This window comes from Nipponia nippon, unplaced genomic scaffold (genome assembly GCF_047370975.1).
Source record: "Nipponia nippon isolate SJK-2023a ecotype South Korea unplaced genomic scaffold, ASM4737097v1 scaffold_5, whole genome shotgun sequence".
NCBI classification, from domain to species: domain Eukaryota; kingdom Metazoa; phylum Chordata; class Aves; order Pelecaniformes; family Threskiornithidae; genus Nipponia; species Nipponia nippon.
In genome coordinates, this window is record NW_028262369.1 from 15,967,508 (window position 1) to 15,987,474 (window position 19,967).

Genomic DNA, 19,967 nt, shown 5'->3' on the forward strand with positions numbered 1-19,967 from the left:
GTGTTTACGAGGCATTTGGACAATGCCCTTAATAACATGCTTTAACTTGGTCAGCCCTGAATTAGTCAGGCAGTTGGACTAGATGATCGTTGTAGGTCCCTTCCAACTGAAATATTCTGTTCTATTCTATTCTATTCTGAACCCTCCTCTGCTTTGGCACGAGGTTTGCAGCAGGGACACAGTCACAACACTTGACCTTGCTATGGCAGATTGAGTTAACAACTGGGAGATGGACAAAAAAACCCCACCCTGGATTCACCAGTTGGTGCTCACAAGCCAGAAACATGGAGCTTTCTACTTGGAAACTCAGATAAAGGCGAATTTCAAAAATTGGGGTCAGATTCTTGCACCGATGCAAAAAAAGGAAAGTGCCAGGGGCTGCGTCTCGCTCCCTCGCGTTGGAGCAGCTCATCTGGATTCGCAGCCGTGTAAATGAGAGCCCTGCTTGAGTCAGGCTCCCAAGGTGAAGCCGCCCGTCTGCCCGGGTGCTCGGCCATCAAAGTGCTCCTCTCTGCAGACACGGTGGCCATGCAGCATCCCGGCTGCCCTGTCCGTCGCCGAGGCTTGCGGCATGGCAAAGCGCCGAGCCTAGGGAGCATTTGGGAGTAAAAATGAGTCAGAAATGTGTAGAAAGGGGAGAAACTCCAGTGGGGTTTTCTCAAAGCTGGGCTGTGGCAAGCTGAGCTGATAGTTGCTCAGCTTTAAGTTACAATAATGGACTGCTGAGGGGAAGCAGTGGCTTTTCTCTGCTTGAGTTGGAGTAAAAGGCTTTATGTGAGTGCCTGGAAAAGGCTGATAAAATCAGCGTCCTCTATCCATGCTCCCAGTAACAAATTGTGCACTGGGTTGTGCCCAGCTCTGGTCTGTCATGTGCAGGAGGGGGCAATGGGGACAGGGGACACGGGGATGCAGGGATGCAGGGATGCAGGGATGCAGGGATGCAGGGATGCGAGAGCCATGTGTTGGGATCAGAACATGAGGAGGAAGGAAGCGCTCAGCTTCTACTAAATATTGGCTCAGGAGGTGTTTTGGATGGAGCTGATGACTTTATGGAAAGGCTGTACCGACCCCACCGGGATTTCCTGGTGGCGCGATGTCACCTCTATGCTGTGACCTGGGCAGTGAGGGATGCAGTGGAGACTGAGGGTGCTAGAGGCAAAACTGGGTATTTTGGGTGAAATCCCAGCCCTGCTGAGCAAGCGGTGATGGCCCCTTTGCTGATGGAGTTGCACCTGGGACAGCAAACATGACAGAGCTGAGCACCTGGCCAGCACTCTCGAGGGAGCTCTGAGACCTCGTCCCGGCCCGTTGTCCCCCCCCGGGTGGCCCAGCCCTGGTAGGTTGGGAGATGCCCCGGATCGGGGCTGGTGCATCGAGCGCGGGTGTGCATGGCGTGGCTGGAGCGTGCTGCAGTTGTACCCGCTGCCCCGGCTCTGTTTTTATTGTGCAAGGAGATTTACGGTCTCTTTAGCAGGGTGTGCGCGCTTTTGATTTATTACACAGTGGCGTAAATGTGGCATCCCATCGGTCATGCGATGTGCTGGCTCCTATGGCCGCGCTGGTGGGGGGGGATTGGGATAGCCAGAGGACTGGGGACGGGGGACCCAGGCGTCTTCGTCCCATGCGGCAAAGTCAGCACCTGAATTGCGTGCAGCCCCGGCACAGGGAAAGAGCCGGCATCTCCTTTGTAATCTCCTGCTTGTTTGCAGGGACAAGTCGCTGTGGCCAAGCAGGTCGGTCCCCACTGTTGCAGGTCTCCCCACTCAGCTGCCCCAGGCTGACCCAGTCGGACAGGCAGCACCCAGCACAGGCACCGGGGCTGGCTCCTCCCAGCTGCAGATGGAAGCATTAATTACAAGCTCCTAATTAATTTCCCATCTCTAGCAGAGGGCCTAATGACAAAGCAAGGCAGTGGGGTATGACGCTGGGCTCTGCTCCCGGCTCAGGGGCTCCGGCCGCCCCGTTGGGCTTGGCTCCCGCTGCCTGCATGCTCCCGGGTCCCACTGAGGGGTTTGGTGGCAGAGCTGAGCCCTGAGGCGGGTGTTTCGGCTGGGCTATAATACCCAGACGCTGCTTTGCCCTCTGGAGCATCTTCCACCCGCCATCTGCCAGCCATTTGCATGGAGCCACGCACAACATGATGTTTTGGAGAGGGGGAAACTGAGGCACAGAGTGGTGATGGCAGCTTTACTCACAGCTGCTGGAGGACAGTCACTGGAGCACTGGCACTGACTCTAACCCTGGGGAAAGGCGGCCCAGGCTGGGCTTTTTTAGCGTCCTAGGGAAGAGCTGAGTGTTGCCTGCGGTCTGCTGCCTGCACCCTGCATTGCACTCCCATTGCACCCCATTGCAACCCGACTGCACCCCGCATTACACCCCATCACACACCGCACTCCTTCGCTGAAAGCCCGGGGGCGTTACCAGCTGGTCTTTGCCTTCCCAGCTCGTCTTTGCCTTCCCCAGCCGCTGCTGCTGGGGGGCTGAGGGCTGCACCCCGCTTCAGTGGGGGCCACCACACAGGAGGATTGGGACAATGCTCCCAGTCCTGTGCAGGGATCACCCGTGCTGCTCCCCATGCTCCTCAGCGGGAGATGCAGACTGGAGAGCCAGGCAGCCCATCCATATTTATGCCTGACATTAATTTCCATCCATTTCAATATTTTATGAGTGTAACAATAAAAAAAGGGTTCAGCGCTCATTGAAGTATACATAGAAGTAATTGGGCGTTGACGGTCCTGGCAAGCTGCCATAGGCGTCCCAGGGAGCTGCTGGGTGCTGCCCATGCGGAGGTAATTGCCACAACGGTGCATGAACCCGCCTGGCCCTGTGCGTGGGGACGGGCAGTGCCTGCCTGCGGGGCTCTGCCGCCTCTGGCTGCAGCCCGGGGTCCTGGTGGGGCCCGTCCCAGCTCTGGAGGTCCCCCTGGGATGGCTGTCGCTGGCTTTAATGCGGGGAAGGCTCGGCGGGGGTAGACCTGACTGGAGCTGAGCTGGGTGCGAGGCAGCAGGAGGTGAGGGTGATGCTGCTGGGCTGGATCCTGCCTGTGTTGAAGGTGATGGGGGTGAATGAGGCTGGGGGAGGCAGAAGTGGATCTCCATGCGCGATGTGCTCCCTGCTTCTCCTGCCAGTCCTCTGCCAAGGTCGGGGTACTGTGGCCGTAGCGAGGGGCCAATATCCCGCTCGGTGGGAGGGGGTGCTGGGGCAGGGAGGGGGCTCTGGGCTTTTCCCCACCTTTTGAGGGGTCCCGGTGTGTCACCTGCCTCTGTCCCCCAGATGCCGTGGCCTGCGTGGACCCCAAGGAGTGCACCCGTGTGTGCGGGGCCGCCGTGGGCTGCTCCAACATCGCCTACCCCAAGCTGGTGGTGGAGCTGATGCCCAGCGGTAGGTTGGTGGAAGGAGGTGCCTCTGTCTCCACCAGGCTTTGCCACACCCCAGCACTGCCCACGCAATCCATCACCGCTCAGATGTTGGGGGGGACCCCATGGCTGGTCCGGGTGGGCTCGTGTGCAGCCCCTCCCCAGGTGACCCTGGCAGTGAGGCCAGGGGATGAGGGTGATCCCAGGGCAGCACAGGGTCCCAGCATCCTGGGGTGCTGCTGGGTGTCCCCAAACCTGGTCCCTGCCCCAGGGGAGACCCTGGTGTGTGTCTGGGGAGGGTGAAGCATTATGCTTGGGTAAAGCATTGGGGCTGCCCCATGCCATGCCATGCCATTCCATGCCATGCCATGCCATGCCATGCCATGCCATGCCATGCCATGCCATGCCATGCCATGCCATGCCATCTCATCCCATCCCATCCCATCCCATCCCATCCCATCCCATCCCATCCCATTGCCCCCAGCTCGGCCGCTCCCTGACGATCCCTCTCTTCCCCAGGGCTGCGAGGTCTGATGATTGCGGTGATGATGGCTGCGCTAATGTCATCCCTGACCTCCATATTCAACAGCAGTAGCACCCTCTTCACCATGGACATCTGGAGGAAGCTGAGGCCGAGGGCCAGTGAACGAGAGCTGCTCTTGGTGGGCAGGTAGAGCCTGGGGGTTTCGGGGAGACTGTGGGTTTTGGGGAGACTGGCAGGGCCGGTCTGGCCTTCTGTGATCTGCCTTTGGTGCCCGGGAGCCTGCAAAGTGCCTGCGCTCAGCCCGGCTTATGAAAGGAAAACAAGCCCTTGGATTACTTTATGCATGAAAGCGCTGGAAAGGCAGACGGGGCGTTTGGGGTGTTTGGAGGGGCAGGGCTGTGCCTGGCGCGAAGCCTTTCCCTCACCATCTCCAGCCCGTTCCCCGGGGGAAGCCAATGGCTGCTCCCTGCCAGAGTCACAAGCAAAGTGCATGGGGGACCTTCGCCAGGCAGCAAAGGGCAGCGCTGCCTGCACATGCCCGGCTGCTCTTGGGGGATGGCGGGTGCCGGCGGCAAGCCCAGGAACCCGCCCGTGGTACCACGCTCCAGGCGGCAGAGTCAGCGCTGGGGAATGCCCCGGCACGGTGCCGCGGTGCTGGGGTGCACGGGGAGTGTCCTCGGCACGGGGCAGACAATAACAAGGAGGAAATCTGGGTCAGGGCTTTGGCGGGGCTTCACTGGGGCTGCAGGGAGGGTTGGCTGGTCCGGCAGCTCCAGGAGCAGCTGTTTCTTGGCATCCTCTGTCTCTGGAGGGTGGGAAGGGGATGGGCAGCGATCCTGGGGAACCGCAGTCCCGCATGGCTCCCCCATGGGAACCGGGGTGCTTGTCTTGGGGTCTGCCTCGCCCCTCCCTGACACTGACTTTGGTGCCGGTGACAAGGGGTGTAATAACACCGGAGAGCTTTCCCGAGGATGGTTAATGAGCGTTTGCAAAGGGCTTTGCCTGACTGAGGCAGGAGTCGCTGCTGCAGTCCATCCCGGGCGATTCGTTAGTGCATCGGGCGATTTCTGGGAGCAGGGTGCTATGAACCACTGCCACCATATGCCCCCCACCCCTCCGGGAATATAGCAAACGATAAATGTTTTGGAGAGGAAAAAAAAGCCGCTTAAGCTGCAAGTTTGAGGTTTTCCTACCTGCCAGCACGAGGACAAGTGGCTTGGGGTTATTTCTGAATAGCTGTGCACGGGGTCCCAACTGTCCCCCAGACCTGCCAGGGCGGGGATGCCCCATCTGGCTCAGCACAGGGAGGGAAGGGATTTGTTTGTGGGATCAGAAAGAGCTCCTGGTTCCTGGACCTGGGGGTTTGAGCTCCAGGCGCGGCCATGCTGCCTGGCTGGAAATCCCCGCTGGTGTTTGATGCATGCTCTGTGCCGAGGCGATGGCGAGAACACCCAGTCCTCCCCGAATGCCCCCCAGCTCCCCGCGGCAGGCTGTGCCGGGGCTCTGCACTCCATCCTTGCCTGGATATTGACCTTGGGCCACGTGTGGAGTGGGGCACAGCTGCCCAGCACCCTCAGCTCACCACCGTGCTCAGACGCTCCTCCATTTTTCCCATGATCTTTTAGCATCCTCTGTGGCTTAAAGACGTACTGAATGTGGGGTTTTTCTCCTACCCCTTGGGTCAGGGCATGTTTTGTGCTCGGGCTGCTTCCTCTTTCCAGCAGAGCAGGCAAGGGGGACTCCGTCTACAGATGCTTTCATTGCTTTTTTTTTCTTTTGTTTTTTCCTACTTCTGCTTTTCGAGATGAGCAGATGGAGACGTAGGTAATTTTGCGAAGCTATAAACAAGCTGGGCTGAGTTATAAATACTGCGGCTTTTGGGACGTGTCTTGCCCAGCCTGCCTGCTCAGATTGGGCCCAAAAAACTGGGGTCTGGCCAACGCCTCTTGCTTCAGAGGAGGGTAATGCCGTGGGGTGCAGCTGGCATTTGGGCGAGGATAGGGACGGGGTGGTGTTGGGGACAAAAGCACCTGTCTGTTGCAGCCTGGCTGGGGGGACCTGAGCACGGGGCAGCTCAGCCCACATCCCCAGCTCTCAGCTGGGTGTCGAGAGCATCACCCAAATCCGGCCAGAGCACCCAGCCTCTGCGGCTGGGGGCTTTTCATAGCAAAAGTGCCCATTTCCCAGCATTTGCCCATGGCAGGGTCCAATTTAGCAGCCCCTGGGGCTGGGCAGGGGCCGGGGGAGCGCTCGCCTGCCCCAGATGGAGCCAGCACTGGCATAATTAGTATCCTCCACAACCCTGGGGATGTCACCTGGTGACAAGCACCACTGACCCTCAGGCATCCCCCGGCCAGCTGTTCTGTGCTGGTACTGGGACCCAACCCCTGACCCCCAAGGACCCCCCACTGCCATGGCGATGCCATGGGTGCGAGGAGGTGCGGGTGGGACGGGAACATCACCCCGCACTGCATCACTGCTGCTTGCAGGGTGGTCACAGTGGTGCTGGTGGCCCTCAGCGTGGTCTGGATCCCCGTCCTGCAGAGCTCCAGCAGTGGCCAGCTCTACGTCTACATCCAGGCTGTCACCAGCTGCCTGGCTCCTCCGGTCACCGCTGTCTTCATCCTGGCCGTCTTCTGGCCCCGAGCTAATGAGCAGGTACACGCCTGGGGTGCCCCTGGGGACGGCTCGGGGACACAGGTGGTGCCAACACCTCCCTGCCCACCCTGCTCCCAGGGACCCAGCAGGGCTCAGGTGGTCGGGGGAAGAAAGGGAGGAGGTGATGCTGGAGGGGCTGGGGAGAGGAACCGAGCTCGGCTGGTGTTTCCGCAGGGAGCTGGTGGGCGGCTGGTATGAAGAGGAGGACGAGGAGGAGGCAGGTGCCGCCATACATGGCCGCCAAGCGTGGCACAGCCGACGGGGCTGGCAGGGGACATCCCCTGTGAACGGGGTGCAGATTTGGGCCAGGGCTTGGCTAGCCAGGGTGCAGGGTGCTGTCCCAACACACAGGGGCTGCTTGACCCTCTCCCAGGGCTGGCTGGAGAGAGTGGCTCTCCAGGGACGTTTGTTGCCCCACGGGGCAGCTGTCCCCCTCCAGCCGCCCCCATGGACCTTTGCTTTGCAGGGAGCTTTCTGGGGCCTGATGGCGGGGCTGGCGCTGGGGCTGGCCAGGATGGGGCTGGAGCTGGCGCACCCCACGCCCCACTGCGGGGTCCCTGACCGGCGGCCCTGGCTGCTCGCTGACATCCACTACCTGCACTTCGCCGTGCTGCTGTGTGCCGCCACGGGTGCTGTCGTGGTGGGGGGCAGCCTGCTGACCCCTGCGCCGCCTCCGGCCCAGGTGAGCAGGGCACCCAGGACCCCTCACTCTGACCCCCATGGCTGCATCCACCCACCGGACCTCCTCGGCCGGAGACATCGGTGTCACCCAGGTGCACCCTGAGCTCGGCTGGGGGGGTCCCCATGGCGGGGGTCTGGCCCGGGGGTGTCTTCTCACTAAATCTCGCCCTGGTTTCCAGCTAAAGAATCTCACCTGGTGGACCCTCTCGCGGGAGCCCCCCCAGCCCTCCATGGATGGCACATCCCAGGGACCCCCTGATGGTGAGTTTGTCCTTGGGGGTGTCTGGCAGGGGAGGCATCTTCAGTGCCCCCTGCTCCCTGCCTGTAATGGGCAGTAGAATGGCATGGATGCCCCATGCCTCAGTTTCCCCAGGGGCCGTGCCACACGCCAGGAGGTAGCCGGTCCCCATGTCCCTCTGTCCCCCACACTCACTGTCTTTCTGTGCCAGGTTCCTGCTCAGCTGCCCCAGGCAGCCAGCAGCCATCAAAGGCCAAGGGACCCCTGGCTGCTGCCCTCAAGCATGCCACGGAGCCCCCCTTCTGGGCCCACGTCTGTGGCATCAACGCTGTTGTCCTGATGTGCGTCAATATTTTCTGCTATGCCTATTTTGCCTAGCAGCCTGCCAGCCCCCAGGGTGGGGGGAAAGATGCTGGGAGGGGGGGAGAAATGGGGATTTGGGTGATACAGTTTTTATTTGTCACATTTGGGACATGGGATGTTTAAATCCACTGGTGCAATGAGCTGGGTGTTCTCAGCACTGTGGACCCTGAGTGCATCCCAGGGGGCTGTGAGGTGTGCGGAGCATTTGTGGGGGGCAGCGAGTCCCTGGGAGGGGCCTGGGGAGAGGTATCGAGGTGGGCGAGTGGGGGCTGCAGGGGAAGCAAAACCACAGCGAAGCGGCAGGCATGCGAATGTGGCCACGGGACCACTGTGGTGGTGGTGGAAAAGGAGCAGCCACACTCAAGGGTGTCACCCAAACACATTTTACTAGCTCTAAATAAAAAATAATATTAAAAAAAAGCCACAATCTGCAGCTGTGAACAGCACCTGCAGGACTGAATACGCCCGGACCAGCCTTCCCTGGCGCCCCGAGCCCCAGCACCCCTCTGTGGAGTTACTGAGCCCGGGCGCATCCTGGCCGCCTGCAGCTCTCCTTGGGGCTGGGGCTTCGTTTACAGGGTCTGAGGAGGAGCGAAGGTTTGGGGCACACGTGCTCTTCTCCATTGCTGCCACCCCGCTGGGTCATGGCTTTGGAAAAGTTTTTATGGCCCTGGTTCAGTGCTCTGTGCTCCCTCCCCAGGGAGCACCACTGCCAGCCTGCAGCAAGAGGTGATGCCCAGGCTGCGGCTGGTGGAGGTCTCCTGGGTTGGGGGAGCAGGGAGAGCCGTGGCTGATGTTTCAGGGTGCTGGAGCCAGGCAGCCCCTGGATGGGGATCACCGCCAGCCTGGCCTCTACCTCCAGCACAACCCACGTGGCACTGGGACCTCATGCGTCAGCAGCCCGGTGTGGGGACGGGCACCATCTGTGGGGACGAAGGGACGTGCAGTCCACGTGCAGGCACAAAGCAGCTCCAGTGAGTGGGGGGCAGCGGGGGCCATGGTCCTCCCTGCTCGCCCGCAGCGCTGGCGGCAGGTCACTTGCGGAGGGGGTGGACGTAGTTGCGGGGAAAGAGGCCGACGCGCCCATAGATCTTCCCCTGCCACCAGTTGGGGTCGGGGCAGTCCAGGACCTCGATGATGTCCCCGCGGAGGAAGGGCAGCTGGGAGCCGTCGTGGGCTGAGAAGTCGAACTGGGCTTGCACAAATTTGGGTCTCCTCACCTGGAGGAAAGTCGAGGGCAGGGGTTGGCGAGGGGACAGGTGCCCCTGTCTGCCAGCCCCTCTGCACTGCCTGAGCCCGCAGCATGATGGGGATGACGTGCCACTGCGTGGTGACGACCAGCTGGGGAGGCCAGAGCATAGAGGGTGCAGGGATACCTGGGGCGCCTGCTTCGAGGATGAGAGACGAGAGCTAGGGAAATCCTGCCATGGGAAGAGCCAGAGTGCTCGAGACAGCCCTGGGTGCATGGCAGAGCCTGGGGAGCAGGGGAGAGCCTGGGGTGCAGGGGAGCACCCTGGGGTGCAGCCAGAGCCTGGGGTGCAGGGGAGCACCCCAGGGCACAGGGGTCCCTGTTCCTGCTGCCTGGGAGAGCTGTGTGCCCAGCGGACCCCTACCCCTTGGAGGCAGCTGGCACCCTCTCTTTGCCAGGTCCTTCCCGGGTCTCTCCGGGTGCCAGAGCAGCCCCCAGCCCAGCTTGCAGGGCCCAGTTTCGCTGCCTCCACAACTGCCGCCCCAGGGCTCAGCTTTGCTGGAGCTCATCCAGAGCTGGCTGAGCCCTGTCCCGAGCTGGTTGGGCTCTGCCACCCACCTGGAGCATCACCCCTGGCCTGAGGGACAGTGGTGTAGGCCTGGGGCGAGCCGCCCTGCCCTGGCCTGCCCTGCCAAGCTGCGCCGGTGGCTTTTTTCCACCCTGCTGGCTTCCCCACAGCGCAGCCTGTCTCAGGCTGTTCCAGCCTCTCCTGCTCCACACTTCCTCGAGCCAAGCTAGAGTGTGGGGCCAAGTGTCAGCCAGGCACCCGGGATGTCCCTGTCCCCCTCTGCGGGGATGCTGCAGCCAGGGGAGCTGAGCCTCAAGGGGGCTCGTGCAGGGGCTGGGGACCAGATCCCCAGGATGCTTCTCCTGAGGGTGGTGGGGGAGCCTGTGCCCATGGGGGTCTGGACCCCATGTCTGCTCTGCGCCCAGCCATTTCCTTTCTTCCAATTTGTTCCTCTCTGCTGTTTCTTAGCCATCGCCAGTGTCTCGTGGCCAGCAGGGAGGAGCAGGAAAAGTTCAGGCAGGAGGAAATCCCCGTGCCCCAGGAGCTGCAGCCCCGTAACGCCTCCCTGCGAGCACAGTCCAGGGTAAAGCAAGACCAGGACAGTGCTGCTGACCCACGGGCCCATCCCGTGCCTTGGTCTCCCCATGGACCATAACAGGGCAGTGGCAGCCCTGGTAGCAAAGGAGTGATGTGGGATCCCAAAGGGGATCAGACACGGGCTCCCAACCCGGCCCCACTGCCAGCCATGCTGTCCCCCCGTGTCACAGCCCTGCGCGTCCCCATGGCCTCATCCCCTGATGGTACCTCCTGAGTCTGGTCCTCATCCCGGAGGAAGATCTGATGCTTTTTGGCGATGGTAGTTGTCCTGTAGAAATCCACCAGTTCGTTGAGGGAATTGAACTTTTCCTCCCAGAGAAAATATTTGCCGTTCCTCTCCCTGAGCACCTTGAAGTGCTGGACGTGCTGCCCGTAGCTGCAGATGGAGGATGGACGTTACCCCAGCTCTGGGATGCTGGCAGCACCCAGACCCCCTTCTGGCATTGCGGGCAAAGCCCAGGGGCTGCTTGTTGGGCTGGTCCTTTGGAGGGGCTGTGTGGGGTGTGGCTGTGCCCACGAGTCCCACTACACCCATCCTGCCATGGCCAGGGGCGACAGTGGCACTGGGGTCACTCCTGGTCCCACTGGTGAGGTGGTGGGTGAGGGTCCCCAGCACGCCAGTGACATGGACCTGCAACTGAGACCTGCCACAGCTCATCCCACACACAGCTGAAGCTCAGTGCCTGACCCCAGCACAGTGGGATGCCCGTGGGCTCGGGGCTGGCAGTGTGCTGGCCACGTGTAGGGCAGGTGGCTTTGTCCAGGGAGCAAACAGGGGCCACATCTGAGGCCAGAGGATCAAAACACTCACACAGGGCAGGTAAGAGCGCAGGGTGGCCATGGGCTTGGGCACTGGTGCTGCCTGGGCTTTCCTAAAAGCTCCGGGAGGGCTCATTGGGAAGGGTCGGGGGGGGCTTGCGGTCCCTGCACCTTGCCAGAGCCCTTCAGCTGCATCCCCTCTCCTTCCTCATCTTCCCGCTTCGCCGCCAAAAGAAAGTGTGGTGAGAGCTGCAGGTCTCAGCTCAGCACGTACTGGAAGGAGACTGCAAAGGCTGGGCTCAGGTTCCCAAATCCCCTGTGCCCCCGGAGACCCCCAAGCTGCAGGAGGACAGGGCAGGCCAGGATTTCCCTCGCCAGCCCTGCATGCTGGCACCGCCTCGGTGCGTACCTGGGGGTGGCAGTTTGGGGTGCCCACACTGTGGGGCTGGCATGGGGCCGCTGTGAGGACCCACTGCTGCCAGGCCCCTGGGCAGGGGCAGGGACCTGGCCATGCTGATGACGCACGGCAGAATGCAGCTCCCTTTCATTATGGGCAAGAACCTCCTTAAATGCTTAATTAGAGATTAGCAGTGTGAGAAAGTGCCTGGCTGGCCTGGGGCTTGCTCCTGCTACCCTGGCCCTGGGCGGGGAAGGGGCAGTGATGGGGTGAGAGGCCTGGGGGCAGGCTCTGCCTGTTGGCATGCTGCTTTCGTATAGCCTTGGCTGCCGATGCCAAAATCATCGGCCCCGCGGCATTGGGATGCTGCGGCCCTTCGTCCCTGGAGATGCTCTGGGAAACTTGTTCCTCCAGGTCACATCCCCTTATTTATTTAGGGGCACCCCATTGAGGGACCCCGGGTGAGGCAGCGATGCAGCCCAGCGATGCAGCCCAGCGGTACAGGCAGGGAGCAGGAAGCAGCTGGGATGGAGGCGGAGCGCCAGGCTGCAGAGGGAAGGAAGGAGAGGAAGGCCGTGTGCGAGCCTGTGCCTGGACGTGTTGGGACATGGCTCTGCAGCCCCCAGCCCCTTCGAGGCAGCCCGGGTAGGACAGGGTGCCCACCCCTTCCCCAGCACCGCAGCGAGGAGCACACACGAGAGTGGCCTGACGCCCTCGGTCCCCAAAGCGGAGGCTGCGGGGGACCCCTGCCCATCCCACCGCGTGTCCATCTGCATCCTGCAGCCACTTACTTGACAGAGATGGAGAACTCCCCTGGGGCGCTCTCGCTGTCGCGGATCAGGAAGGCTCCCAGATGCTTGCGCTTGAGGAGCTGCTCCTCTGCCAGGTGCCGGGAGATCCTGCCCGCGTACCACCTGTGAGGGACACCGGGCTCAGCTGCACAGGCACCCCTCAACACCCGGGGACGCTCCAGTGCTGAATCCCCACCCTTCAGGATGGAGGCACGGAGAGCCTGGGGCAGTAGTTTCTCCCTTCTATTCCACTCCCCCGCCTGATTTATCACAGCGCTTTCGTGGAGGCTGCTGCAGGTGCTGACGTGTCTCCGTGTGCTGCCTCGTCCATGCAGGGTTTGCGCAGCATTGCCGACAGCCGCTACCACATCCTGTCACCCAGCTCGCCACAACACGCACCTCGTCCCCTGCTTTGCTGCCTGTCCCCCCCACTCCCTGCCGTGTCCCATGGCCCCCCATGGGAACAGCCCTGCCAGGTGCTACAGGGGCAGAGCACAAAACCCTCCTTGCCAGGATGAAACCCTTCCTGCCTGCATTGCTGGCAGCTGCTGAAACAAGGTGGAGGAGCAGAGTCCCCATCTCCCAACCCTGTCAAGGCTGTGTCCATGTATTTGGGAGCCCCAGGCCACGGAGACCCTCTGCTGCCTGTTAAAATTGCCCCGTGAATGATCAGCCACAGACTTTAGCACAGAGCATCTCCCAGCCCCAGCCCTCCAGGTGCTGCTCAGAAAAGGCTGCGTCTCGCCCGTCCCGGCTTGTTAACCGAAGCCGGAGAGGCAAAAGGATCTGCCCTGGGCTGCCCTGAGCCCACGCGCTCCTGCTCCCCAGCCACAGCCCCGAGCACGTTTTGCTATGGCATTTAAATGTGATTTACCAGGGGATAATGATACATAAAACACAGGTTAAAACAGGGATGGATTATGCTGGGCTTTAATAACACAGTAATAGGATTGTGTCTAATGCAGTTGTAATCCCATAACGCTTTGTTGTTCCCCAGTTATTATTTATTTAGCGGGCAGTCCGGTGCAAGGGTTGAATTTCTGTGTGTTGGGGGTACATGGGCATGCTGCTGCCTCCTGTCCCCTCTGGATGTGGTAGCAATGGCAGACTACCTGGCAGGCAGACCCCCATCGCTGCCCCATCGCTCTCAGTGACTCAGTTTCCCCATGTGTGGGACTACCCTGGCTTGTGGCAGACCTTTGGGCATTGGGATGCACCGTTAGGATCGCTGCCTGGATGGTGGGAGAGGATGGCACTGGTGGGTGCTACCAGAACGGGGCTTCAAGCCTCCCTTCCCCGCATGGTGGGATACTTACGGATGCGGCTTGACCTTGATGTAGTTTTTGGGGACGAAGCCCTCGCAGCCGTACAGCTCAGCCTTGTACCAGTTCTGGTCATCTTCCATGTTGAGGATCTAAGGCAGGAGAGGAGCAGGGAGGCATCAGCCCGGCTGCTGTTCCCCTAGGAGAGGGGCTGAGTGGGACCCCCACCGCTGCTTCAGACCCCATGCCCCCCACCGAAAGCTGGGGAAAAGGGGGCTCTGACAAAGGCAACATGGTTTGAGGGTGTTTGGGGGCACCTGTACAGAGCTGGCTGCTCCCCCCAGCCCTCCTCAGCTCACGGTCGGTCTGGCTCACCATGGCTGCTGGCAGCTGGGGGGGTGCCCGGCATTGCCCCAAACCCTCGGCGAGGGAAGAAGGTAAAATCTGTCGCTGGAGGAGCCGGGGTGGCAGCCAGGCCCCCGCATCTCCCCGGGGCAGTGGCAGCTGGGTGCTCTGTGGGAGGAAGCGCCCCGGTGTGAGCAGGGGTGCTGACACCCGCTTCCGCATGACACCATTTTCCAGCCTCCCACGCAGGGGCCCAGCACAGCTGTGCAAACAGGATCCGAAACCCTGGGGCACGGCGCCGGGGCCGCAGGGAAAACACACCGGGGAGGCAGGGATGGGCATGGCGGGTTTGGGGCCCTGGGTTACAGCCGGGCCATGCTCTCACCTTCCCCGGGGCTGGCTGCACCCGTTGGGGGCTGCTGCGTGCCAGGGGCCCAGGAGGAGCAGCCGGCATCTCAGCACCAGCCCCGCAGAGAAGGGTGAGTGGCCAGGCAGCGTGGCAGGGTGCGGGTGCCCTCAGCCTCACTGCAGGGCTGCAGTCCCCTGGGGATGTTTTGAGCCCCCCTGAAGCTTTTTGGGATGCCCAGGTGGCATCTGAGAGTCTGTCCTGATGCCAGCACCTGGGTGGGTATTTGGGCACATGCTCCCTGCTGCCAGGTCCCTGTGGCCCCCAACGTCTCCATGGGGCAGGGAAAATGTGTTCCAGCCCCGGGGGGCTGCCGCAGAGCGCAGCTGGTGGCACCGATGGCCGGGGAGGCCACGTGCCACATCCCAGCTGGGTCCTCTCTGGAGATGTGGGCTGATGGCATGGACAAAGGGTACCCACCGCTGCTTGGGATGCTGCCCCACACCCCGAAAACCTCAAAGATGGCTCCTTATACCCCACAGAAAGCCCCAAAGAGGCAACAAAGCCAGGTGCAATGAAAGCGCCAGTGTTGCCCCATGCCATGTGCCCACTCTGTCCCCCAAAGCAGCAGCATCCAACCCCGCAATGGCTGGTGATCCCCCATGGCTGGTGACCCCCCTGCCCCTTGTACCTTCAGGGTGTCCCCTTTCTGAAAGGGCAGCTCATCCTTCTCTGTCGCCTGGAAGCTGTACAGAGCCACCGACTCCATGGTGCTGGCTGTCACCGGGCGGTGGTGGTGAGGGGTCCTGGGGGCTCGCTGTGCCACAGGCGCGGGGCTGCCTGGGGCTCGCCGCCCCGCAGTGTGAGGCTGTGGGGGCACGGGGTGAGCGTGCAGTGCGGAGGTGCTGGCGGGCAGGAAGCCGTGCTGATGTCAGCACGCTACCAGGGCGAAACAGTGAGCACCACGCGGGATGCTGCCGGCAGGCACAGCTGGGGTGGGGGGGGAGCTGTGCTGGCCCACCCAGATGCCAGGGACCCCATCTGCAAAAGGACCCGGGTGCATCGGCTGGCGGCACGATTCGGCATCACCTCTGTGGTGGGCCGTGAGCAGCGGCGTTGGGCGGCCGCAGGGTTTTGGAAGGAAACTGGATGGTGATGGGCTGGACACAGAGGTTGAGGATGTGGGCAAAGCATGCCTGGAGAGCACCGCCAGCAGGTCGGGAGTGCTGATGAGGGAGTCTCTGATGTCTCGTAAGGGCTGACCTGCCAGCATGGCCTTTGAAAGGTGCCTTGGTAGGAATAGTTGTTTTGGCAAAAAAAAAAAATCACGGAGGGTGGAATGGGCAGAGGCGCAGGGAGGTGGGTGGATGGACACAGTTGGTTTCTTTGGGAATCAGGCTGAAAACCACATGCCATGTCCCAGCTCCGAACAGTGAGGTTTCAGCATAGTTGTTACCTGCTTTTTGGGTTGTGGCACTTTGGGGGGGTGATTTTTTCCAGCTTTCTTTTGCAGCTAGAGAAAAAAAAAACCCTTTTAGACTAAAACAACTTCCTGCAGCTCTCGTGGGCATCAGGCACTGAGTATGCAGCACTCGCACAGAGGGCATCGTTCCCAGTGGGAAGGCTCCCAATGCTGTGCAGCCTTCCCATTTTGTGCGTGGGCTGGGGCATAAAGCGCACAGAAAATCCGCCGGACGCTGGTTTTGCTTTGCTGCGAGGAATTAAACTGGGGACAGCTGTGGCTCAATCCCTGCCCATAGACTTGGGCATTTTCCATCGAGGAGCAGGATGCCGCTGCGATCTGCCCAGGGAGGGACAAGTCCTGGTGCTCACAGGGCCTCTGTGGGGACACCGGCTCAGCAATTTGCCCCCTGCAAATCTTAACCCCACATCCCAAGTGCATTCAAACAGCAAATGCCATGTAACACCCCACCAAGGCCATTTTCAGGGTCTCAGTGCCCATGAGAAGCCAAGAGGGATGCGCAGGGTGGCCCTGGGTGTCCCAGCACACAGCGAGGCCCCGGTCCCCAACGGTTATCCCCAGCATGGCCCCGGGAGCTGCTGGTCCCAGGGGAAGTGGAGATGCTGGGAAGGCCGGGGAGGGCAGGGGGGGCCGTGGGAAGAGGCTCAGTATGTGCATGCCTGTCACGAGGAGGATGGGACTCAGTGAATCTCTGCGGCCCGGCGAGAGCCAGGGGCTGGGACTGCAGCGGGAAGACGGCTATCTTGGGGCGAGCTTCCTCTGCTGCTAGGCAGCCTCAGCAAGAAGCAGAGCTGGACGCTCCCTGGAGAAACCAGCCCCAGCAGAGTCACTGCTCTAATCCTGCTGCCAGCCAAGGGCCTGATCCTGTCCCTGCACCCACCAGCACAAATTGGATGATGCTAAGCCCATGTGCAGGGGGCCTGCTTGCAAAGGGCATACAATAAGGCAGTGGTGGGGGGTGAGTCGGGTGTGGAGGTGTCTGAGCGCTGGGAAGGGGTCCGTGTGGGAGAAATCTGCAGCCTGAGGAGCAGGTTAGCATGGGGTGATGACCCACAGTGCCTCGGATGGACACCGTGAGCAGTTTTGGGGCCCGGCTTCCTTGGGCTCGCAGCAGGGAGGCTTGAGGGGCACCTCGGGGTGTCCAGCCCAGACCCATGCACGGTGCCATGCTGCCCTGTGTGCCCGGGAGCGGGGCACAGGACAGTGGGGTCACGGAGGGGTCCCCAGGCCTTGGTGCAGTGGCCAGACTCAGGACCGGAGCAGGATTGGGTCCTGCCAGCAGATGGCAGCAGTATCCAGGGGGACACTGGGGACAGTGCCACACGCCCCTCCACTCATGCTCTAACGAAGCCGGCAGCCCCTTTGGCATCCCTGTCCGGCCACATCCCGCTCCTCATCCCCTCCTCCCTTGCCTGGCTCCTTCCTGCTGCCCCGGCCGTGGTCCCTGCCCAGGGGCCAGGTCCCTTCTGCTCACTCGAGGCTTGGTCGTGGCTCACTCGAGGCTTGCTCGTGGCCCGCTCATGGCTCGCTGTCCCTGTCTGCTGGCTGAGTGTATATGGTCACTGCAGGGGTGACAGCAGCACCCACACCCGAGGAACAAGCTGGGATGGATTCCGGAGAAGTCTGCAGCCCCATTTCTGGCTTGGAAGCCAAACGCTCCTGCCTTCAGCCGGCTTCTGGGTGCCCCATCCCAACTCACTGCCACAGAGCGGTACGGGGTCCCCCAATCCCAGGAGGGGAGCAGGGCCCAGCATGGTGGTTGCTACCTGGGCAGCATCAGCCTGCCTCCAGGGAAGCCCTCGAAGGGGTCACAAGCATCCTGGTACTGCAAAACTGGTGATGCCCATCACCTCCTGGCTTCCAGCTGCTTCGTTCCCTGGGAAAACCTTTCTGTCTGCTCATGAGCAGCCCCAAATCTGCCCCATCCCACACTCACCAGAGCCCCCAGAAGGAACCAGGGACACCCGTGGTACCCAGCTGCTAGCCATGAGGCTGTGCTGCAGAGCCCTGCAAGGCTCAGTCTGGGAGCCAACGGCTGACTAACCGCCGGCCTGAGACATCCAAGAAACATCAAAACAAGTTTCCCCCCCTCCCATCTTCGCTCTTTTGCCTTGTCAAGTAGCCATATTTTGTACAGCACACACTGTACTGGAGCAGGGAAGAGCCTGTCCCTGCAGTGCCAGCCACGAGTGGCGGGTGCTGAGCCGATGCCCGGTAGTGTGTGATTCTGGGGGGTCGGCACCCCCATCCCCGTGCCCTGCGTGTCCCTGGTGTTCAGAGGGACCCAGAAGGTGCCACGTGGTTACCTCGGTTGGGTGTAGCAAGGTGCTCGGAGCTGCCCAATGTGAGCATCAGCCCAGCTTGCAAGGAGATCCCAAGGGCCATGGACGTTCAGTGGCTCACCCGAGGGTGCAGAGCAGTGGGTGGGAGGGAGCCAACCCAGGGAGCCTGCCCTGCCCCAAGTTGGACCACCAGCCCCCACTGCCTCTCCCTCCACACAGAGGAGTTTTGTGACCCTGGGGACAGGCAGAGGAAGGTGCAGCCGGCTCTGGCATTGCCCTTTCTCCTCTGTACAGCCACCCCTGGGCTGAGTGGTGGGTGCTGGGAGCTGCCTACAGCTCCTGCTGCTTCCCGGGTTGCCCAATCTGCGGAGCCCATTTCATCAACATCCTGTGTTTACCTGGCTGCAAAATCCCCACGTAGCGAGGGAGGAAGAGAAGGGAGGGGAACCTCTTCCCCTTCCGCTGCGGGCCTGGGGAGCTTTGTAAGGAGGTGATCCCGGGCTCCCCAGCTCCACTCCAACCGGTGCCCTCTGCGGCTCCTTGCTGTGCCTTGGCCCAAGGTGCCATTTGGGGGAGGACAGGAGAGGAGGGAGTGTTTCAAACCCTCCCGTGGTGGGGCTGTAAGCCAGGACTGGATGGCGACGGGGCTGGATGACGCAAGCTGCCTCACACTGCAGATGCTGGTGTGCACAGGGGCTTTGCTCCTGGCAGTGAGCGGGGAGAGCGATGGGTCCTGCCGCGCCAGCCACTACTGCACCCGGTGGTTGGCAGTGCAGCACAGCCCAGCACATGCCGTGCTTCCCCTTGCACCACTGCAAAAGGAAACCCACAGCACGCCGCCGCCCCAAGCGAGCCGCAGAGAAAGGGGGCTGGTGTGACGCTACGGGCAGTTTTCCTGAGAAGAAAGCCTGCACCCTGTTCACCTCTGGCTCTGTCTGCCCCCAGCAGCTGAGAGCTGCCCACCAAGCCGAGTGGCCGTGCAAAGTGTACCACAGGCTGGCCACGGTGGCCACCATGCTCTCCTCACACCCAGGCACAGCCTACACACCAGGCGTGGGGCAACTCCTCTTGCCTTGTCGGGAAGGCAGCTCGGGTGTTGCCAACTCAGTGCTGCCGGGTCTGCGCTTGGCTGGGGATGGAGCTGGAAAGATGAAGTGATGGGGAGGAAGGGGGAGGGAAAATAAAGTGAAGAAGGGAGGAGAAAGGGTGATCCATCACGTCAGCCACCAGCTGCCTTCCAGTGAGCCCCTGGAGACCAGAATAAATGCCCTGCACTGGCACAGCAAGCAGGGCCAGGGTGGGAACACGGGCCCTGGGCTGTTCGTTGGGAACCAGCTACTCCCCTGGTGTCCCAGCAGTGCTGGGGCATGGAGAGCGAGGTGACGGGGTGATGCACCCCGGCAGCAGGGCTGGCCTGGGGTGGCTGTGGGGATACAGCCTGGCTTTAAGCTTATGCCTGGGATGCTGCATGTGGATAAAGCCAGGCACATGGGTCAGCGGCCAGCACCACTGATGCATGCACCGCGCAGAGGTGTCTCATTGCCCGTAGCTGCCTGTGTGCCTGGGGACCGGTACCGGCCCATGCCCAGGGCACGGGACGCGATGGGGATTCTCTGCCTCTCAAGGAAGTGGGTGCCCCACAGAGGGCCCACACGGCGAGGAAGCAACATCCCAGGCTAGAAAACGCCACGTCAGTGCCTGTAAACAGGAGTTCAGAGTCAGCACTTTCCCCCTGGAGCAGAGGTCACATCGGTAACTCCTGAGCATCAGACTTGCCCTTGTGTATAACCCTACTTCTCTACAAAGCCCAACCCACACCAAGGAGTTTGTGTCACTGTTTACACCCTGGTGTAACTGAGTACAGAGCATGGCCAGCACTGGGAGGATCAAACCCCTCCAAACCCCTCATCATCCCACAGGACCTGTAGGAAAGCACCTACAGGAGGGGCAGCCAGCAGACCCAGAGCCAGTTTGCCATGCTTGGCCCAACATGGCCACGAGAGGCCCCTTGGCTGGCCCCTTGGGTGGCCCCCAGCCATGGAGCCACATCTCCTCAGGGTCAATACAGGTGGCTGGGGCTGGTATTAGGGTTTCTGGGCTAGTAAATCAGAACAGGTCCCACTTGCCTGTGGTGTAGGTAAGATGGGGAGCGGGACCGTGCTTCCCAG

At 61.6% G+C, this 19,967-nt stretch overlaps 2 protein-coding genes across 5 annotated transcripts in view; one reads left to right on the plus strand and one right to left on the minus strand.

Annotated features, from left to right (window-relative positions):
• The window catches only part of SLC5A10 (solute carrier family 5 member 10), a 41,804-nt gene extending 33,768 nt beyond the window's left edge, over window positions 1-8,036 (plus strand). Inside the window, exons 8-13 of one of the 3 annotated variants that reach the window (XM_087731391.1) lie at window positions 3,274-3,381; window positions 3,876-4,026; window positions 6,330-6,498; window positions 6,965-7,180; window positions 7,359-7,440; window positions 7,629-8,036. In XM_087731391.1, coding sequence (XP_087587517.1) covers window positions 3,274-3,381; window positions 3,876-4,026; window positions 6,330-6,498; window positions 6,965-7,180; window positions 7,359-7,440; window positions 7,629-7,795 — 893 coding nt within the window. In that variant the 3' untranslated portion in view covers window positions 7,796-8,036. The remainder of the gene's footprint in view (window positions 1-3,273; window positions 3,382-3,875; window positions 4,027-6,329; window positions 6,499-6,964; window positions 7,181-7,358; window positions 7,441-7,628) is intronic. The other 2 variants (XM_087731389.1, XM_087731390.1) reach the window with 2 other exon arrangements.
• A 636-nt stretch (window positions 8,037-8,672) lies between these two features.
• On the minus strand, window positions 8,673-15,019 carry GRAP (GRB2 related adaptor protein). 2 transcript variants are annotated; one of them, XM_009467833.2, is made up of 5 exons: window positions 14,726-15,019; window positions 13,398-13,495; window positions 12,082-12,204; window positions 10,342-10,510; window positions 8,673-9,000 (listed from the first exon to the last, which is right to left on the minus strand). In XM_009467833.2, the coding sequence occupies exons 1-5, from the start codon at window positions 14,801-14,803 to the stop codon at window positions 8,815-8,817; spliced, it is 654 nt and encodes a 217-aa protein (XP_009466108.1). In that variant the 5' UTR covers window positions 14,804-15,019; the 3' UTR covers window positions 8,673-8,814. The 2 variants fall into 2 exon arrangements, with proteins under 2 accessions (XP_009466108.1, XP_087588339.1); XM_087732213.1 differs by lacking the exon at window positions 14,726-15,019 and adding an exon at window positions 13,719-14,008.
• Between the last annotated feature and the right edge of the window lie 4,948 nt (window positions 15,020-19,967).